Below are 22,690 nucleotides of genomic sequence, written 5' to 3'. Positions count from 1 at the left end.
GGGCCGCAGCGGGAGGACACCGCTTCCAAAAAAATAACAATATTTATAACTGTTAGACTAATTAATTAGATTGTATAAAAATATGCAATTATTTTTTACTAAGGATTTTATTGAACATTAGATCTTTCAAATAATTACTATCAGAATTTGTTAGTAGTAAGAAAGTGATACTTACATATATATATTTCGTATCCCGTAAGATGCAAACGTTTGTATGTTCAATGTGAATGTTTGTTTTAATGACTAAATCAAACTTCTGTATTACAAAAATAAAATATGAACGATGCGGGACTCGAACCTGCGACCTCTCGCGTTCCGTGCGAACGCAACTGAGCCAACCGTTCGAGTGACGTATCGTTGATAAAGCTTGTTTGCCTTGTTCAAATCTCAGGTTGTGGCTTCATATACAGGATCTAATTTACAGTTGATAACCTGCTCAACCCCATTTTTTTATGTTTTAAAGTGATATAACATAATAACTTATTTATACTACTAGTTCGTTCTGTACATAATAAATAAAATACAGATTTTTTATGAATTTGTCAATAATATTTCATAACCACAAGAATTATTTCGTAAAATATGCTCCCTGTTGTTATAATGAAATTGTTTCACAGCAGAACTGTCAAACCGTACGTCAATAAATTCTCTTATAGAAAATATGTCCATACAAAACAAATATTGGAATTAAAAACAATTATGGGTCTCAAATCCAAATAAAAACTATCCTATCTCTCAAGTTGCACTAAACTGCACTCGATGAAGTAATCCCCATTAAAATCCGTTCATTAGTTTAGGAGTCCACCGCGGACAAACAACGTGTCACGTAATTTATACATATTAAGATAAAATATCTTTATTTTTTTAAATATTAAATACTTCTTTCTTTGTTTGTCATTTTTGTGTGACGTCGAGATCAAAGCGTGTATAACAAATTACATAACAGATTAATTAATTTAAAAAAACGTTTGGCGAATACACATAATACTTAGTGACGTTGATCGCTGTTGGATTCGGGAAATCATTTGCAATTTCGTTTGAAAAGCAATCATTGGTATTCGTTTATCGGCTTAAATCGTAATTAAAATAAACTGTTGGGCTGTTTTACAAAATTTAAAAAGGTTTTATTTCATTGGGAGCAACAGTTCAGTTTTGCCTCTTAAATTAATTGATGTAATTATATAGCTTTTGGTTTATTTAATGAAAATACTCTATCTACGATCTATTACTATTTTTGTATCACGATTTTTATATTATTCTGTTCCATCCACCAAACCGATATAGGGTTGCAAGATGGCAATCGAATACAATAATTGTAGTACGATATGTTTGGTAGGTGTGAGAATCTTGCTGGGTCAGCTAGTAAAATATTAAATACTTATTGATGATATGTGATCCCAGTGTCTTTCTTATTTCTTGTAGCAAGACGTGAAAACGATACCAATATTCAATGGATCAGGTTAAATACCACAAATAACTATATCCTGTAAACCTTATGATCGAATCAGAAATGAGGAGATCCGTAGGAGAACCAATGTTACCGACATAGCCCAAATGATTGCGAAACTGAAGTGGCAGTGGGCAAGGCACAGAGCTCGACGGACAGATGTCTGTTGGGGCAATATAGTCCTCGAATGGCGACCACATACCGGAAGAAGTAGTGGCCGACGAACCTGTTCAAGATCACCGGAATACGTTGGATGAGGGCAGCGCAGGACTGATCGTCATGGCAATCATGTTTTTACTTATTAATTTACATTTTTTTGACTTACTCGTGTAAGGCATTTAGTTATTGAAGTTTGTGTATTTTGTTGCATTACTTTGCATATATTGTAATTGAAATGATTTGTAAAATTAAATTGAAAATAAGAATCTGTAATATCATTCTGTTTTGAAAAGAGCAACCTTAGAGTTTCTTGCTCGTTCTCTTCTAAGGAAATCTGCCTTCCGAACGAGCTGAAAGAAAAAATTACATATTTCAAGTGTAATGCAATTTAGCTACGAAATAAAAATATGTTTGTTTGTTTGTTGTTAAAATCTTTGTGGGAGGCCTTTGTCCAGCAGTGGACGTCTTCCAACTGAAATTATGATGATGAACCTTAAGAAGATGCACAAAAATATTTTTTATATGTTTTTGGTTATGAAATATACTTAAGAATTATATATTTTTCTCAGGTGACACCGACGACCATGGCCTGCCGAAGGAAAAGGACAAAGCCTGCGACACCAACTTGTATTTGTATCATGTGAGTATTTGTAAACATCAATTTATTTATGAAATATATATCCCTACTAATATTAAAGATGTGAATGTAAGTTTGTTACGCTTTCACGCCTAAGCCACCGAACTGAATTTAAAAAAATTTAGTACAGAGATAGAGCTTGAAATAGGACATAGGCTATTTATTGCAAAAAAATGGAGGGATTGAAATAGGGGATGGCAGGTAGTATGGAAATTCGTCATTATCGAAGATAAAACCATGAAACTGTATTTAGGCACCTGATAAGAAATAATTTATAAACATTTGTTCGAGCATTTTTGAAACTTTGACCTACATGGTAATGAAATAGGAGATTAAAGTTCACAGAGAAATACTATTAAAGAGACTGTCCACAATAACAAGGGATATCGGCTGTATCATAGAAGAGCGGAAAGAGCAGTTTGTATATTGTGTAATTATTTGAAAAGTTTCCCAAAAAATATAAATAAAATGCCCAAAGTAACTATTGAACGTGGATGAAGTCACGGGTAAAAGCTAGTAAATATAATATATAAATCCAGTGCCCTGATGTTTGTTTCCAGTGAACTCCTTAACTAATGAACGGATTTTAATGGGGATTACTTCATGGAGTGCAGTTTAGTCCAACTTGAAAGATAGGATAGTTTTTATTTCGATTTGGGACCCATACTTATTTTTTTTTCCAATATTTGTTTTGTATATATTTTCTATGACACAATTTATTGACGCATGGTTTGAATGTTCTGCTGTGAAATAATTTCATTATTACAACAGGGAGCATATTATACGAAATAATTCTTGATATTATGAAATATTACTGACTAATTCATAAAAAAAATTATGTGGTGTCGAGGGACACCAGGTAGGAACAAAGTTCCTTCGGCTAATGTAGAATCGATACAAATTGCAAAAAAAATCGTTCTAATATTGCTATAATCGTTATCATATATTAATATAATAATATTGATAATATCTCGCTTGTGTATGCGACTGTCGCGCCTGCGCACGTCTCATTTAACGGTTTTATTCCACGCACTTTTTTCCACGGATTTTTTCTTACGGTTTTACTATCACATTTTTTTCAGTTCGGTCGCGCAGCAAAATCCCTATCCCTTCCAAGCCTGCCGTAAGGAACTTCGTTCCAATAGTATTTTATTTATTATGTACAGAACAACGCCTTTCGTGTCAGCTAGTATGAATATGACTCACAAAATATTTCGTCTATTCACGATCATGATTTTGTGAACATTTATAAATGCAAGAAATTTGTATTGGGATTACTGCACTCACTAATAATATAACCACCATAGAGTCAAAGTCAAATAAACTTTAGTCAATTAGGCTTAAACTAAGCGCTTTCGAATCGTAACTACAAATATTTCTTTTAAATTACTGAATTTACCATATTATGTTTATAAAAAGTTGAGGTCGTGAGAAAAACATACAAGAAACTTAACGGCCACTCTTTTCATTCAAGTAGAGTATTTTACAATAATATACTGTAATATAGTTATTTATTAATACGGCTTTACTCACGATTTATCGTTATGGGTACCGACTAATTTCGGACCATTCGGAGGTCCTTTATCAAGGTGAATGTAGTGGGTTCGCGATAACGTCCCGTCTCGTCTATGTTGTATAAATCGTGATGAAGTTATATAAATTATTTCATAAAAAGTAATAAGTAATATACTGTATAAATATATGTATAACTTATCGTATATTGTATGCATCATCACCTTTAGTGCTTCAATTCATTGTTTGTGTAAGGATGCTACGTGAACATAATGGTCGTGATTACTGTCATAATCAGTAATTGCATTCAACAGATACAAAACATAGACTCTGTAGGTACATAAATAATTAGATTGTTTCTCTTAATTATTACAAAAATCACTAACGGCCGTGCCCAATATACTATCTAAAGATAGAGATAAATACTACCTTCGACTGTCAATAATCTGAAGCTGTTCCTATATAATATAAGTCATTCTTATCGCCTTATATTGGGACGCGTGAATTGCAATTTCCATACAAACTTCTATCGCTGGTCGTCGTCCCATTGATAGACAGCGTGTACGGCTAAGGTGAGTTACCAAAGTCAACGATAGTTACGATTTTTACCTCTAGTAAGAGATACATTGAATATTGGGAACAACCGTAAAATAATCATTAAAATTACAGTGAATCTATTGTAACTATAATCGATTATGATGGAGTCAGCTCCGCTTAAAATTTGCTACTTAGTATTTTGAATATTAAGCCCTTAGCTTAAGGATTGGTTTCCGCTGCGCTCCAACAAGATACCGCACTACCTAAGAACAATACCTATTTTATTACGGCAACTATTAGATGCTTGTGTGCGTGGCATCTTGACACTCAATGGAATCTTACAAATTTTAACACACGCTTTGTGTTATTTTTCATTGTAATTAATAAAATACTAAAAACTTACTGATGATATGTGATCCCAGTGTCTTTCTTATTTCTTGTAGTATTATTTTTACAAAGTTTTACTACGGAACCCAGCATTGTAGTTTCAGTTGTTAGCAAAGTTTAACAGAACATGTGACACGTCAACGTCACACATTGATCGAGACTGGCTCGAGTAAGCCCACTTGGGCGTAGTATTAGTTGCCGCTCTTTGCGACTACGCCTGAGGAATTAAGTTCCAACTTTCCAGCGCAGCGGAGACCAATCCTTAATGTAAGATTAAGTCAGTTCACGTATTATCAGGCTGTCAGGTATTATATGAGCTAGTATATTCTAAGTCTGTGTAAATAACTGCGCTTACTGATATGGTACCATTACTGCAATAGATAACGATGGTCACAGTGAAACAGGGCTAACAGGAAAATAGCTCAAAACAAATGTGTAATTCGAAATTCAAAATAATTTTTAAGAAACGTTTGTGTGGGAACGGTTACTATAGCATAAGCGATTTTCTTAATGATAACACAGACTGGGAATAAAGCTAACACCCTCAGGCTCTTTAATTATAAATGTTTATTGTACGACTATACTATTATATCTATACTATATATATATTTTATAAAATAAAAGTCCGCTGAGTTTCTTGCGCCCGTTCTTCTCAGGTCTGAGGCAGTCTTATTTGAATGGGTGGTAGTTTTTGACGTTCAATATGTGATTTTGAATTAACATTATTTGAATTTGAATTGATTTGATTCAAATTGGAATTTATTTATCTCTGATCAATTTATAATTACTTGTTATATTTTATGAGAAAATCTTCTTAAAATTTAAAATCGAACTAATACCCAGTATTTAATGCATGACGAATGCATTTTCTATATTTTCCATGAAAAATAATCGATCTATAATGTAAATTGTTTAATATTTTTATATTATTCAACCGGTATATAGTAATATAGTGTGAATGTAGATAAAACAAATAAACATGTATTATACTATTCAATTTCAGACCAAGATCTGTTTTTATCTTGACACAGATTCAAGAAATCGGGCCAAAGGTTAGCGATAATCTCCGTAATACCTATCAGGTATCAGGAATAATATAAACAAGATAAAGCTGTACGTATATTTAAATTACGGTGGTCGGAAAGGCAATTTAAGGTTGAGATTAACTTGGAGACGAAATCGAAATAAATCGGGCGCATTATTGGATTTCGTTTTCCGTAGCGTCGTAGCGATCGAACGTAGCTCGTAGTGGTCTCGGAGCATTAACCATTGTAGCATTATTAATGTTAAGAAACGATTGATAAAGTTATCTTGACATTACTGTTTTGAAATACATATATATTCGTCATCTGTATATCCGCTAACTCCTCTTTAACCACGTCATCATCATCATCAGCCGGAAGACCAAAGATCTTCACGGCGACCGGTCCTGCACTGCCCTCATCCATCGTAGTCCGGCAATCTTAACTAGATCGTTGGTCCATCTTGTGGGATGATCTTGTGGCCTACTAACATTGCGTCTTCCGGTACGTGGTCGACATTCGAGGACTTTTCTGCGCCACCGCCATCTGTCCATCGATCTATGTGCCCTGCCCACTGCCACTTCAGTTTCGCAATCATTTGGGCTATGACGGTGACTAGTTCCTCTATGGATCTCCTCATTTCTGATTCGATCTCGCATGGAAAGTCCGAGCACAGCCCTCTCCTAAGCTTTCTCATCAGGCCCATAATTAGCGACCATGTTTGCGTACCGTAAGTCATCACTGGCAACACACACAGGTTGAAAACCTTCGTCTTCAGACACTGTGGTATTTGGTACGAGAAGATTTTACGGAGCTTCCCGACCGGTGCCCATCCGAGTTGGGTTCGACGAGTGACCTCTTACAAGAACCTTTCTTTAACCACGTAACGTGTTTGAATGCTGTGTCCACCATTAGTTAAATAAGTTTTCACGGGTGGTTTATATTCTAAAATTCATATTATATAAGAACATCTCTTTATCTAACCACAGTCAAAGATTATGACGTAATGGAATCAAATTTATCTTTTACCGACTTCAAAAGAGGATATTGCCAAGTGGACTGTATATTTTTTTATATTTTAACTTCAAAATGAAGCTGAAAATAGCGAATCATTATTTTTCCAAAATTGTTTTCATAGTCATTAATTGTTCTCTAGCACACAAAAACAGTAATTTATTATTTTCATTATATTAGAATAAACCTACTTATATTTAAAATGAACAAATCAAATCATAATCACTTTATTCGTGTAGGTCACAGAAATGACAATTATGAATATCGAAAAAAAATTTATTGTATCTACTGCTACTTCGTAAAGGGTTGGGTTGAAAAATGCTCACAAAATCGTTCTCTGCACCCTCGAGAATCTCGGACACGATATCCATATTGCTGAAATCATAATTTTGTGCGGCGGCCATCTTGGATTTGAAAAATGATCACAAAATCGTTCTCAGCACACTCGAGAACCTCTGATACGATACCCATAATGTAGTCATCATACTTTTGAGTGGCGGCCATCTTGGATTTGAAAAATGATCACAAAATCGTTCTCTGCACCCTCAAGAACCTCGGATACGATACCCATAATGTAGTTATCATAATTTTGAGCGGCGGCCATCTTGGATTTCAAAAATGATCACAAAATCGTTCTCTGCACCCTCGAGAATCTCAGATACGATACCCATAATGTAGTTATCATAATTTTGAGCGGCGGCCATCTTGGATTTCAAAAATGATCACAAAATCGTTCTGTGCTCTCTCGAGAACCTCGGATACGATACCCATATTTTTGTGATCATAATCTTGCACGGCGGCCATCTTGGATTTGAAAAATGATAACAAAATCGTTCTCAGCACCCTCGAGAACCTCGGATACGATACCCATAATGTAGTTTTCATACTTTTGAGCGGCGGCCATCTTGGATTTGAAAAATGATCACAAAATTGTTCTCTGCACCTCGAGAACCTCGGAATCGATACCCATAATATAGTTATATTTTTGTGATCATAATCTTGCACGGCGGCCATCTTGGATTTGAAAAATGATAACAAAATCGTTCTCAGCACCCTCGAGAACCTCGGATACGATACCCATAATGGAGTTTTCATACTTTTGAGCGGCGGCCATCTTGGATTTCAAAAATGATCACAAAATCGTTCTCTGCACCCTCGAGAATCTCAGATACGATACCCATAATGTAGTTTTCATACTTTTGAGCGGTATTACTAATGACACATAGTAAAAAACTCATTGCCACTCTTTTAAATCAAGACTTACATTTTAATCGTTTCATTTCAATTCTTAAATTTTTTTTATGAAAATAAGGGACGAGACGAGCAGGACGTTCAGCTGATGGTAATTGATACGCCCTACCCATTACAATGCAGTGCCGTTCAGGATACTTGAAAAACCCAAAAATTCTGAGCGCCACTACATTTGCGCTTGTCACCTTGAGACATCAGATGTTCAGTCTCATTTGCCCAGTAATTTCACTAGCTACGGCGCCCTTCAGACCGAAACACAGTAATGTTGAGACATTACTGCTTCACGGCAGAAATAGGCGCCGTTGTGATACCCATAATTTAGTCGGCTTCCTGTGCAAAGCAGCCTCCCACTGGTAATATGTAAAGTGATGCAACAAACATACTCAAACGTCAAATAGTCAATGCTTTACACGAGTAAGTCAAAAAAGTAAATCTTAATTAATACAAAACAAAAGTTATTGAATACAGTAGCTGCGTCATCCACACACACTGTAAATAAATAAAGGTATTCTGTGAGCATTTTATAAGCGATTATAAAAAGAACAACAGCCGGAACTCTAATAGGTTCGCTACGAAACGAGAATATTAAGACTATAAAGGCTTTTGCGGTAAAATTTATGTGAAGGTAGCGTTAATTAAGAAGGTTATCTGCTAAGAACTTTTATTACAGCCATTACCGTTTTACTTGATAGTGAAGTTTGTCTTTATTTATTTTAAACCTTTAATGAAACTTTAATACATATTTTTATTCAAGTTGGAGATTGGTTGGAGATATTTATTTAAGTTGGAGATTGATTGGAGATATTTATTCAAGTTGGAGATTGGTTGGAGATATTTATTCAAGTTGGAGATTGGTTGGAGATATTTATTCAAGTTGGAGATTGATTGGAGATATTTTTTCAATTTTTATCTACATTGAATGCTTAGCAGGGCTCCAACTGTAAAAGTTAGGGGTATTTTGGTGATTTTTAAAATAGAAATGTATAAAATAGACAAAAATAATTTTTTTCTCATATTCTGTAGAATATAATCATTTTTTGTAAAAATATAAACTTTATATAAACCGTCATGAAATTGTTTCAATTATGCGCTATTTTGGCGATTTCTTGGGATAGCGGCCACAAAGTACTTTGTCCCTTTCATGCTTTCTGCTTCGTTTACTTTAATACACTTAAATACATGAAAGTAACCTTCTTAATTCAGTTAACTTGTAGTCCATAGTGAGTTCTGCAAAATAAAATATTCATCAAGTTACCTGAGACTGTATCCAATAGCGACAATATTTGTTGGAATTCCAAACGCCGAAAAGACTTCTGAATTGAAATATGGTTTATTTATGGAAAGCAATAGATTCAATACTAAGGCTGTGTTCTATTATATTAGCTGTTATAGTTAAGTTTTGAATAAAATATAACGTTAACAGTAACTTACTTTAACATAGACTGAGGAATGTGTTACACCATCTTCTCCCTTGGTAAACTTAAAGTTAAAAACTGAAATGTCAATATCGAATATTTATTTGAAACTTTTGACAGGTCGATTTAGCTATTTAACATTAACAATAGCTTTAACCAGCGAATATACGACGATTACGGTTAGCAGTTAAAGTTATAAACTTAGATCATTTATACGTCTAGATAGAATATAATTTAGAACTAACATCTATTTTGAGGAATGCACGCACACTGACAAAATCTTTAAATTCATTTTGTATTACTTCTTCGATTTTTTTAATATGAAAAAAAACCAAATCGTGGTAAATTTATAGTTGGTTGGAGCCAGGTCTGGAGTATGTCAGAAGGGCTCTAAATGTAACATCCTGTAGAATTAAAACGGGTTTTCAGCCATGTGCCACTGCGATTTCGTCATAATTTTTAGAAAAGTGTCAAAAAGTTTCATTCATGTACATAATGATAGCGGCGAACTGTTAACCTCTATTTTCAACAACTCACGCACACCAAAACAAAGTGTCATGCAAATCGCGTGTGAAAGATGTAGCTTGTCACGCACACTAAACTAATATTCCTTCCGTGTTTTTTATCAGTTGTCTAACAGCAACAGACTCTATCTAGACGTATGAATTATCTAGGGCTATGAAGTCATAATATAAAAATTGTCTAAAGGTGCAACACATTTTTGCTTAGCCGGTACTTTAACAAGTTTGTTATTGCTAAAGTTAGTTGCAACCCAGCCTTAACAACACAAAGATATTGTACATTGTACTCTTAATAAGTTCTTTTATTTCGTTATTATTTCAATCTCTTCTGATGGTGGAATGTTGTTTGACATTGGTAGTTGAGCACCCTTCAGCCAAGGTTGATTTCGCGAAAGAAGGCCGGATAAGAGCTTCGTCAATATGAAAAGGAATGACGTTTGAGGTCAAGTCTACTCGAAAATTTACGTTCTTAAGTACACCTTTGATGAGTTCAGCTTTATCGGTTTTCCTTGCCTACATTTCGATTTTGTATTACCCTAAAATTCTATTGAAACTCATTTCTCAAGAACCTCTTTTGTTTGGGAGTTCATATTGATAGCTGCGTCCCGTGGTCTTTAACGCGTATTATATTTTTGAAGTGAAAACTTCATTAGCGGCGTTGAGCACTTTTAAAATGTTTAACTCGCGTCAGGACACGTGGCCTGATCGAAAATTCGTAAGACAGACGTTGAAATTACGGATGAAAGATTTATACTTCTAACTAATTATAGTTCGACTATTTCAACTTAATGATATACGGTCATTGGACCAGTGGTTGAATCATTGTGATTGCGAAGCCGAAACACCGCAAGATTCGAGGATTGGATCTCAGTCGTGAAATATTTTTACAGTTTATTATGGATGAAAGTTACCTAATATAATGTGACGTGGCTTGCTCTGCCACTGCCGAGGGTTATTGTCTAATTTTCGTACACTGTGGATGTGATAAACTAGTCGGTACCTACTCGGATAAATCGTGAGTAAAGCCGTATTAATAAATTAGTTGAGAATGTCTCACGAAAGTTTTAATTTTTTTATGTTGCTTAAATCTTTCACTTATAGAGTTTCTCATTAACTACTATATAAACTCTTGGGTCTTTTGCGTTTGTCGTTAGATCGTACTAATCTGAAAATAAACTCACCTGTATCTAGACTATGTTCATAAATATAAAAAATAAAGTTTTGAACTACATGAACTTATATAATTAATATTTTTTACTTCATTTGCATGCTGTGGCACCTATATTCAGTGCACTTACAGTTATGTTTAGACATTTACTTATAATAAGCTTACTTTTAGTGTAACTGTAACCGGTAGTCCTTACATAAACAAATAAATGAATATATATATACAATTCAGTTAAGCAACTGAGAAGACCGTACCCGGGGTACTTAATTTATATAGAAAATAACGTTTGAATCATATCTACCAATTACTTTGTACAAAAACAGTAAGTGCATACAGACAACTTCAATTTGTAAACCGTTAGAATCAGGAGAGAGAGTTATAGCTGTGGTTAAAGATATTTAAAGATTTCTCTTCGAATTATTAACCAAAGAGGATGTAAATACTACGTAATAAGAGGTATCTAGTATAAAACGTGCAGTGATTTGAAATAAGTTTTGAAATATTAGTAATTACAGTAGGGCAATTGCCGACAAAGTATATTCCGGCTAAGTTTGAAAGCAAACAGTTGCTTAAAACGTAGTGGATTTCGGCTATCTTCGTTTTTTACAAGCCGTCATCTGTCAATCTTTTAATGACTGCACGTTTCATACAATCGAGTGAATCGCTTTTTTCTTAGAGAGTTTCGGTAGGCTCTTATTAACCTATTCTCTCAAAAAAAAATGTTTAATCGCCAACATTCATCGGAATATTCAAGTGTGAATCCCGTACAGCGATACAGCTCGAAATATATTGGTGTGCGAACATTTTGTCAGTCGACGACTATATTCACAGGCAGCGAGCGTGCAAATGGCGTCTGAATAATAGAGAAGCGATTTCAACCTCGACTTGAGATAAAACTCGTATGGGAGTCGCATATTATGTAACGGACGCGAAAATTGCAACAATTTTTCTTTCGGATCGTTCTTACACAAGATGAGATATTTTTACGTTGAAGAGATACGAGAAGAGAGAGGCAATAATGCCTTAACTGAGTGTTGCCAATCCTTAATCTGGGCGAAGACTTTTTTGAGGTACACATGTGAATTTACCAAACTAGAAACACCGCAATAGAAAATTCCTTCCAGAGTTCGCTTTTATGTCGAGGAGCTAACTTTGAATTGGCGCTCGCACGGAACGCGAGAGGTCGCAGGTTCCAGTCCCGCATTGTTTATAAATTTTGTTTTTGTTTCCTATGAAATTAAGGGACGAGACGAGCAGGACTTTCAGCTTTGCGCTCGTCACCTTGAGACGTAAGATGGCGCCCTTCAGACCGAAACACAGTAATGTTTACACATTACTCCTTCACGGCAGAAAAAGGCGCCGTTGTGGTACTCATAATCTAGCCGGCGTCTTGTGCAAAGGAGCCTTAACCTTAAACGTTTTTTAAATTTAATTTGTGTAATCTTAAAAATATCGTGTTATATACAAGATGTTTGACCGTATAATGTACTTCTTACAGGATGAGATTGAGGACCGGCCCCGGGCGGCGACATTCCTCAGTTCGTTGGCTGACTACTCCAACACCATCCCGACGGCTTCCGCAGCAGACCCTGATGCTCCCAAGCCGGCACCCCCAGCTCGCATGGGAACCCTCATCGGGGTCTACCTGCCTTGTATCCAGAACATCTTCGGCGTGATTCTCTTTATCCGTTTGACTTGGGTTGTTGGAACTGCTGGCGCGATTCAAGGCTTTCTGATTGTACTTGTGTGTTGCTGTACGGTAAGTGAAGCTTAAATTAAAACCTTTATATCCGAATAAGTGATACAATAACGATTACATGGAGTATGACTGTGGGGAGCTTCCTAGATATATATATATATAAGTCAAAGTCAAAGTCAAAAAAATCTTTATTCACTGTAAAACTTTATAAGTTATTTAGTGCAAGTCAGAATGAAGTACAAAAGTTACAATAGCATTCAAATGAGTATGACAATATTCATTAACAAAATTTAGAACATTATTTCCAACTATCTTTATCATTCAAATAATCTTTCACATTATAATAGGCCTTAGATGTTAATTTATTTTTATGATACATTTAATTTTTTTCATAGGTAATATTTTTATATCATTTGGGAGTTTAGCACAAAATATAACACAATCCACTTTAAAAGATTTAGCAATTTTACGGAGCCTAGTAGATGGAATTGCGAGTTTATGCTTGTTTCGACTATTGACATTATGTACTTCACTATTCTTTTTAAATTGGCTAACATGTTTATGAGCGTATAGGAGGTTCTCGTATATGTACTGTGCAGTATATAAGTGCGGCTGTAGGATCTGATTCGTAGCCCATTAGAAAACGACCGAAGGCGTGGGAAATTCTGATATAATCACATTTTTTACATAAGAGGAGGCAAACGGGGTGAGAGTGGTGATGCAACCGCCCATGGACATCCGCCAAAAATGTGTCAAGAGATGCGTTGCCAGCCTTTAAGGTGGGAGAAAAGAAGTTCTTTTTTGAAGTTCCCTAAGTCGCATCGGTTTGGGAAAACAGCAGCCGGTAATTGATTCCACAAAGTGGCTGTGGGTGGCAAAAAATTTCTCGAAAAACGCGTGGTTGTGGAATACCAGACGTCAACGTGATGCGAGTGTTATTTTGCATTTTGACGTAAGTCCGGTGGGGGAATTCGTGATTCGTTGTGGTTATGACAATTTCTAGGAAATTCACTTATATGCCTATGTACATTCATAACATTATTAAGAATATATTGAGAAGCAACAGTCAAAATGTAAATTACTTTAGCAAATATTTCATAGACGCCAATTGCTTGTCTTGGAATCGAGCTCACGACCTTTGCTAAATAGGCTGCCAATTACATCACATGTCTTTTCCTATTCGCTTTACAAATTCAGTATCTCATTTTATGTGTCTACCACAGGGAATAGTCGAGAACTCATTAAAAATTAATTTCACGTAATTAATGTCCCCTGTAGGCTTTGATGTTACGGTTTGAATAGGCTCAGCACTTAGGAGCTAATAGGTTTCTCACTAATGACTGTTAATTAACAATGGAGTCTGTGTATTCTTAATTAAATTAAGCCTTAATGTGGATTGCAATATGTTTGTTACATCAGAATCATGTTATGAAGACACATTTTATCAGTGGGAGGCTCTTTTGCACATGATGCCGGCTAGATTATGGGTACCACAAAGGCGCCTATTTCTGCCGCGAAGCAGTAATTTGTAAACATTATTGTGTTTCGGTCTGAAAGGCGCCGTAGCTAGTGAATATATTCATAATAAGGACGTAATTCCAGAAAAACGTCCCAAACCACAATCATGTCGATATTGAGTTAAGACCACAAAATTGGTCACGTGATTCATATTAACGGACTGACAATAAATGGCAGCCCTACTATCACTCTTTAAATGACATCATAACTTAGAAGCCCAACCCACATGTATGGAATTTCACTAATATTTATCAAACTTTAAACACGAATTCCTTAAAAGATGTATGTGGCTACTTTTGTCAGGAACTACGTCCAATTAATTCATTCTAATCTGAGACTGAAATGTATATTATGTGTTCAGACTATGCTAACCGCCATATCGATGTCCGCGATTGCAACGAACGGCGTGGTGCCGGCTGGTGGGTCCTACTTCATGATCGGAAGGTCGCTGGGTCCTGAGTGTGGCGGAGCAGTTGGAATGCTGTTCTATACTGGAACCACTCTAGCAGCGGCCATGTACATCGTTGGTGCAGTCGAAATCGTCTTGGTAAGAATATTGTTTGTTACTTGTCTTCAATTTTGTATTGGTCATAGAAATATAATCAACGATTCTGCTATCGGGACACATAGCAGCTATTATATATGTTCGTGTCCCATAGCTATAGTCAAAGTCAAAGTCAAGTAAACTTTATTCAATTAGGCTTATATTAAGCGCTTTTGAATCGTCAATATAAATTTACTGAATTTACCATGTTCGGAAAAAGATGAGCTCCTAAGAAGAACATACAAGAAACTCAACGGCCACTCTAATTTATTTATTAATTTATTTATTTATTTAAGCACACCACATCATATACAAAACGATTTTCTAAATCTTATGTTACAATTAGTAGTTCTAAAGTATACGACAATTATGGTGAACATAAAAATTACAAAAAATCTAAGCTATAATAAAAACAACATAAAAAGTGAAAGTACAAATTATAAATTTGACTTATTAAAATAATGAAGACGAAAAAAAAAGAAAAACTACTTCTTTGACAAATGCAGATTGAGTACCAGCTAAGTGTTTACCAACACTTTCTTTAAACCTGACCAGCCCACTACCGAATATATCAAGTTATGAATTGGTATCGTTTAACTTATTGTACTCGCTAAATCAATCATATAGGGTAATTTACAAATACAAAACAAATTAAATTGTAAGGTGCTGCATTCAATATATGAGTCGTGTTTCAATAATATAAATTATATAATTTACAGTAATAAAGAATATACTAAATAAATATAAAAAAAAATCTTTCAGCAGTGCCACAGTACACTTAAGTAAGTACCGACCAATCGGGTCAAAGTTTAGTGGAAGCCGATTAATCGCTGAAGTATGCGTATAGCACCCAACTCGTCATGCGGTCGGGCGGTGCATTACGCATACAGACTGACAAAACTTAGCGATACTAACACTTAAGATATGTAATATTAGAATAATTATGGAGTTAACCACAAAAATAACGATAAATTTAATATTTTTTGTTTGAATAAAATAATAATTCCGCGAATGTGAAAAAACAAACAGGATAATAAAAAATTTCGTCATGATTATATGGATAGATTCAAATTCAAAATAGGATGTAAAATAACTTATTGAAAGTCAAAAACTACCACCAATACTAAAAGGTATGCCTCAGACCTGAGAAGAACGGGCGGGAAGAACTCAGCGAGTTTATTTTTTTTATAAAAATATGGTTACAATGTAAGATCGTACAATAAAATTTATTATTTAATAGCATGTGGACGGTCGCTCCAGTCCCAGTCTGTGGTATTATTGAAAGTCATTTATGTTATAGTAACCTTTACCACACAAAGGTTTTAGAATAATTCTTCTGAATTTTGTAATACATTTGTTTTGAGCATTGTCTAGGATCTTGTTGTAAAAGGCATATACAACGCCCCACAGGACTTACTAACTCGACTTAGATTCGATCATATTATATTGAGGAAATTATGAATTATGATAGACTACATTATATCACGTAATTATGAACACATCTCACACTAATATGGGCGTTTATTTCTAATGTAGACATACATGGCTCCGTGGCTGTCGATCTTTGGTGATTTCACGAAGGACCCGGAAGCGATGTACAACAACTTCAGAGTGTACGGCACCGGCTTGCTTCTCGTCATGGGTATGGTGGTGTTCGTGGGAGTGAAGTTTGTCAACAAGTTCGCAACAGTCGCTCTCGCCTGCGTCATCCTGTCTATAACGGCAGTATACGTTGGAATTTTCGTTAACTTCAATGGGAATGATAAACTTCAGTAAGTGAAATTTTTACATCGTATTCATAACAAAGAGGTAGTCTTACCTGAGAGTCCGGCAATATTTTTTTTATGATAATAAGGGGCTAGAAGAGCAGAACGTTCAGCTGATAGTATTACAATGCAGTGCCACTCAGGATTCTTGAAAAACCTCAAAAATTCTGAGCGGCACTACAATTACGCTCGTCACCTTGAGACATAAGATGTTAAGTCTCATTTGCCCAGTAATTTCATTAGCTACGGCGCCCTTCAGACCGAAACACAATAATGTTAATACATTACTCCTTCACGGCAGAAATAGGCACCGTTATGGTACCTATAATCTAGCCGGCATCCCATGCAAAGGAGCCTCCTAATGTTAGAAAATGTGAGACCTTAGGTAATTTATAGAAATAGATAGAGTATCTTGCTGCTAGACAATTAGCATATTTATTGGTATAAGATAATGATAAAATTATAGATCAAAAAGTTTATAGAACTTATTTATAGACTGGGGCACACTGAGGGAGTTTATTTATGAAAAAAGTGGACAAGAGGAGCAGATTTTCAGCTGATGGTAATTGATACGCCCTGCCAATTACAATGCAGTCCCGCTCAGGATTCTTGAACAACCTCAAAAATTCTGAGCAGCACTACAATTACGCGCGTCACCTGAAGACATAAGATGTTAAGTCTCATTTGCCCAGTAATTACTCCTTCACGGCAGAAATAGGCACCGTTATGGTACCCATTATCTAGCCGGCATCCTGTGCATAGGAGCCTCCCACTGGTAAAGCTTTATATGTTTCATGTTGTATGAAAATGATATATATACTTGGTAATATTTCAGAATGTGTGTTCTCGGAAAGCGCTTGCTAAAGGATATACATATTGATAACTGCACAAAAGATATTGGCGGTGAGCTGCATCAGTTATTCTGTGCCAATAAGACCTGCGATCCCTATTATCAGGCACACGAAGTTTCTGTAGTTCAGGGCATAAAGGTATTAATATATTGTAAAGAACATATTTATCACCTTTTTCTAATGTATTACTCATTAGTTTTTTGCTTGGCTATTTAAAACATGTGTGTACAATTTTGTAAAGCAATCAGAGGAAAATTAAAACAGAATTCCAACACAAACCACTGCATTATGTACAGATTTTACAAGTTTAACTTTAAACTTAAAATATACGCTCTCGGAATTATTTAACAACACTTTAACACTGCAGAATAATCAATTTAATCCCGAGCAAGGCATTAGATACCCTTCACCAACCCTCTCCCCTTCTCTCCTCACCCGTCCACGACTCGCTTCACACTTCACAACGCTACACTAGCGCCACCTCTCAGACACCCGCTGCTCACTTCACTTGACTCGTTACAATTTATATGATAGACATTAAATTATTTAAAGGATGTCTAAAAGGCTTTTTAAGCATTCATTACGTTTAATTTATTTGCTAAAATTATAATAGTTTATCACATAACGTATTTATCTCGAGTGATGAGATTGAATGCGTTTATCTTAACTTCTCGTATTTAGGCCCTTCAAACTGCACCCTCGTACGAATCCTTCCATTATTGATGAATGTACTATTATTAGAATTACAATGTACTCTCAGATTAAGGATTGGTCTCCGTTGTGCTACAACAAGATACCTACCTAAGAATTGCTTTTTTTATTACGGCAACTATTAGTTACTTGTGTGCAGGGCCTGTTGACACTCAATGGCATCTTTCAAGTTTTGTAGCATACGCTTCCTGTTATTTTACATTTAAATTAATAAAATACAACATAATGATAATATGTGATCCCAGTGTCTTTCTTATTTCTTGTAGTATTATTTTGCAGTGTTTTACTACGCTACCGGCATTTCAACGCATGTTCTGAGGAACATGCGTCGAAATTCTGATGAACTGAGGTTCATTATTTTGTTTTTTGTTTATTTTATTATTGCCACATTCATTAAATCAACCAAACATTACCTAAAATAAATATAAAAATACCATTTATACTTGTGGGTTTAAAATGTTAGTATTTATATATGCTAATATTTATTTGTTGGCGCTTTCCGTAGGGATTGGCTAGTGGAGTGTTCTTTGACAATTTACAAGATTCATTCTTAGAACTTGGACAGTACATTGCTTATGGAAAGGAACCTGATGATATTGAACAAATGGAACGGCCTACTTATAATCAAATTTACGCTGATCTTACGACTACATTCACGATTCTAATCGGAATCTTCTTCCCATCTGTAACTGGTAAGTAAACTAAAAATAATAATAATAATATTCGAATACACAAATATGTTGTAATAAGATTTATTTAAACTTAATATTTGTTGATAGGAATAATGGCTGGATCGAATCGTTCGGGAGATTTGGCGGACGCCCAAAAGAGTATACCTATTGGAACAATAGGCGCCATCCTAACTACTTCTACTGTTTATTTGTCGTGTGTGCTGCTATTTGCTGGAACTGTCGACAATTTATTACTCCGTGACAAGTAAGGATTACTTTTTCTTAGCGTCGTATGTATTTTTCTCTTTGTATCCTTGAACGTACCCGCTGTTTTCAGCTCTATCTTCCCTGCCAGACTTTCCTTTGCCTTTTCCTTTAGCATCAAACCTCTCCTTGTGTGAACCAGTATATTTAGAGGTATCTGTCAGTCTTTGTACTATATTAGATTTGTCAGCCTGTGTTGCACGTGATGTACCAGGCACAGCGCATTTCGCTAACTTATTCATAATGTCATCTTGATTTAGTTTGCTTTCTTTAGCTAATCCTTCAATAAACTGCAAAAATTGTCTAAAATCGATGGTTTTTGCTTTGAATCTTTGAAACAGAATAGCTGTGTCGGTCGTTGAAACTTTTTTCCCGTCAACAATTGCCGCTTCTTTCAACCATTTATCTATATTTGATAACGTGATTTGATTACCATTGGAATTCGCTACTCCAAATTTTGCATAGCCCTTGAAAGCCTTTTCTAGGAGTATTTCCTTCTCTAATTTATTAATCGCATCATCAGCCATTTTGTATTAGAAATATAATATATATCACACTAGAAATTTTTATGTTAAATGTTTAAACTAATTTCAAATAAACCGTAACCAACTCGATTAGGTAACCATCATACATTTGTTTTATTTTTCAGATTCGGTCAATCTATAGGTGGTAAGCTTGTAGTAGCAAACATGGCTTGGCCAAACCAATGGGTAATACTTATTGGCTCATTCCTTTCAACCCTTGGCGCTGGCTTACAATCTCTGACGGGAGCCCCACGCTTGCTGCAAGCTATAGCTAAAGATGAAATAATACCATTTCTGGCACCGTTTGCTGTTTCTTCTAGCAGAGGCGAGCCTACAAGGTAACTGATAGAAGAATACAACAAGATTTCTTCAAGTATATTTAAATTACAGCTATTAATTTAATTCATCGGCATCAACGTAATAAATGAAATGGTTTCCTGCCCTTAAATGCTGGGTCAATGTCATCAGTTAATAAAAAAATAAAACTGTCCCGTTCCCTTGATTCATTAAAAAGTATTATCAAGGAATAAATTTTTGATACATACATTATTTACGATCAATATTTTTTTAATTTAATCCAATCAGTTTTAAACATTGTCCCAATGGTCAAATATTTATTTTGAGTTTTCAAGCTGTGTCAGTGTTCTTTCTTAAGAATCTTAAGAATGCATTACGCCATTCTTATGGCGTAATGCATAAAAAAATGTGCAGCAAAAGAAACCAAACCTAAAAGTCACAAAATATTTTACTGTTAACTCAATATACTGCTACCTAACTTTTCTTAACCTCTCTGTGATACTAAATATACTATTTAACTAAACTATTTAATTTTAAATGTGAACTTTTTGGATGGCAACACATTAAGTAATTGTAGTTTTAATAAAATCAACCACCTAGTTTTATTAGAGATAGACGCCGAAACTTTACCGCTTACCGTAGCAGTTAAAAAAACAAGCGTCTAATACAAGTACCAAGGTATCTTATCAATAATGCATTTTCTTTAAGGCTGGGGACCGAGACAACGGCCTTGAGTTATTGAGCGGAGCTAGGTTACCTCTCTCGCACAAGATCGCCATAGTTTTAATTCAGAATTAGAAGCATTTTTAATTTACTACAAACATACACGGACGAGTAAAAAAAGAAGGACTCCACGCCGTGATATTAGCAAGTGAAGCACCGTTATGCTAGTGTGTGTGCGGTTACGGGAGAAGCTAATTACACATTTTTCACTCCCTCAAATAATCATATATGGCCACAAATACTTATATAGTATTGTTTTTACACTTTTTCACAACGCACGACGGCATTTTAAAAATATTTTATTGAGACGCAAACTGATCTGTCACAGACGATGACAATTCTCATAATGGCCGCCTATCGGCCTGTAGTAGTGTAAGTGTGTGCGTGGGGCTATGTATTTACACGTTAGTCGGCTTGTTTTGGTGCTACACTGTTATGTAAGGTGACACGGAGTCCTTATTTTTTTTACTAGTCCGTGCAAACATAATACAATTTTCTTTACTTATATAACAAAACTATGTCATGTTAAATAGTATTGGTGTACAATTAATAATTTTTCATACAATTTTTATCTAGATTGATAATAATTAGCATGGCTCCAACTATAACAGTTAGGGGTACTTTAGTGATTTTTTTTCGCAATGTCTATTAAAGATAGAAATGTAAAGAAAAATGGGTCATCTTCTCATATTCTGGAGACATATTATTTTTTTTTGTAAACATAATAACTTTATATAAACTCGGCTATAGCTTTATAGATTTCTCGGGATGGCGGCCTTAATAAAAAAAAACTGACATAATGACGACCTTTACAGCCGAGTGGTTAGCGATCCTACCTACTAAGCTAGAGGTCCCGGGTTCGAATCCCGGTAGGTACAAACATTTATGTGATGAATATGGATGTTTGTTTCCGAATCATGGATGTTAATATGTATTTATTTATGTTTAAGTAAGTATATTGTATTAAATATATCGTTGTCTTGCAACCAATAACACAGGCTATATATGCCTAATTTGGGGCAAGATAATTTGTGTAAAAAGTGTGTCTATATTTTTATTATTATATTATTATAATATCTTTATTACAGAGCTTTGCTTCTTACGATGTTAATCTGCCAATGCGGTATTCTGCTTGGTAACGTCGACATCTTGGCCCCTCTACTATCAATGTTTTTCCTCATGTGTTACGGTTTCGTCAATCTCGCTTGCGCTCTGCAGACCCTGCTGAAGACACCAAATTGGCGCCCTAGATTCAAATACTATCATTGGTTAGTAGAAACTTTTATGATTTTTTTAACAAACTTTGATCAAGCAAATTTAAAAACATTTATTTAATTGCAGGTCATTATCTCTAGCGGGTTTAGTGTTGTGCATTTCTATCATGTTCATGACGTCTTGGCTCTACGCTCTTATTGCAATGGGAATGGCTGGTCTTATTTATAAATACATTGAATACAGAGGGTAAGTGTCAAAGAGGATATAGATTTCCTGATATAAAAAGTTCCTTCTGTAAAAACCAACCTGGGAGTTCAGGCGCCTCTCGCTCCAATTCTTCGCGAGTACAATAAGTTAAACGATACCAATTCAGAACTTGATATATTCGGTGGTGGGCTGGTCAGGTTTAAAGAAAGTGTTGTTAAACACTTAGCTGGTACACAATCTGCATTTGTTAAATAAGTAGTTTTTCTTTTTTTTTTGTCGTCTTCATTATTTTAATAAGTTAAAGTTATAATTTGAACTTTCATTTTTTTATTTTGTTTTTATTATAGCTTAGATAGTATTAGTTCTATTTTTCAGAAGTATTTAGGGAGTATTTTTTGTAATTTTTATGTTCACCATAATTGTCGTATACTTTAGAACTACTAATTGTAACATAAGATTAAGAAAATTGTATTGTATATGATGTGGTGTGCTTTAATAAATAAATAAATAAATACTACGTAATAAGGGGCGGGACTGCCGAAGTAAATATTGAAATTTAGTTTAGTATGAAACGTGCAGTGATTTGACATAAGTTTGAAGTAATAGTAATTACAATATTGGATTGCCCAC

General features: G+C 35.0%; 1 protein-coding gene across 3 annotated transcripts in view; it reads left to right on the top strand.

Moving 5' to 3' along the window:
- LOC126977221 (solute carrier family 12 member 4) overlaps positions 1-22,690 on the top strand; it is a 477,718-nt gene that overhangs the window by 440,866 nt on the left and 14,162 nt on the right. For all 3 annotated transcript variants that reach the window (XM_050825936.1, XM_050825935.1, XM_050825934.1), the window contains 10 exons: positions 2,176-2,246; positions 12,569-12,829; positions 14,649-14,834; positions 16,368-16,603; positions 17,433-17,586; positions 18,665-18,851; positions 18,939-19,095; positions 19,744-19,956; positions 21,727-21,906; positions 21,980-22,099. In XM_050825936.1, the coding sequence (XP_050681893.1) occupies positions 2,176-2,246; positions 12,569-12,829; positions 14,649-14,834; positions 16,368-16,603; positions 17,433-17,586; positions 18,665-18,851; positions 18,939-19,095; positions 19,744-19,956; positions 21,727-21,906; positions 21,980-22,099 (1,765 nt within the window). The remainder of the gene's footprint in view (positions 1-2,175; positions 2,247-12,568; positions 12,830-14,648; positions 14,835-16,367; positions 16,604-17,432; positions 17,587-18,664; positions 18,852-18,938; positions 19,096-19,743; positions 19,957-21,726; positions 21,907-21,979; positions 22,100-22,690) is intronic.

The sequence above is a fragment of the Leptidea sinapis genome, chromosome 44 (genome assembly GCF_905404315.1).
Source record: "Leptidea sinapis chromosome 44, ilLepSina1.1, whole genome shotgun sequence".
Taxonomy (NCBI): Eukaryota; Metazoa; Arthropoda; class Insecta; order Lepidoptera; family Pieridae; genus Leptidea; species Leptidea sinapis.
Note: the sequence above shows the minus strand (reverse complement) of the source record. Positions and strands in the feature narration are given on the sequence as shown.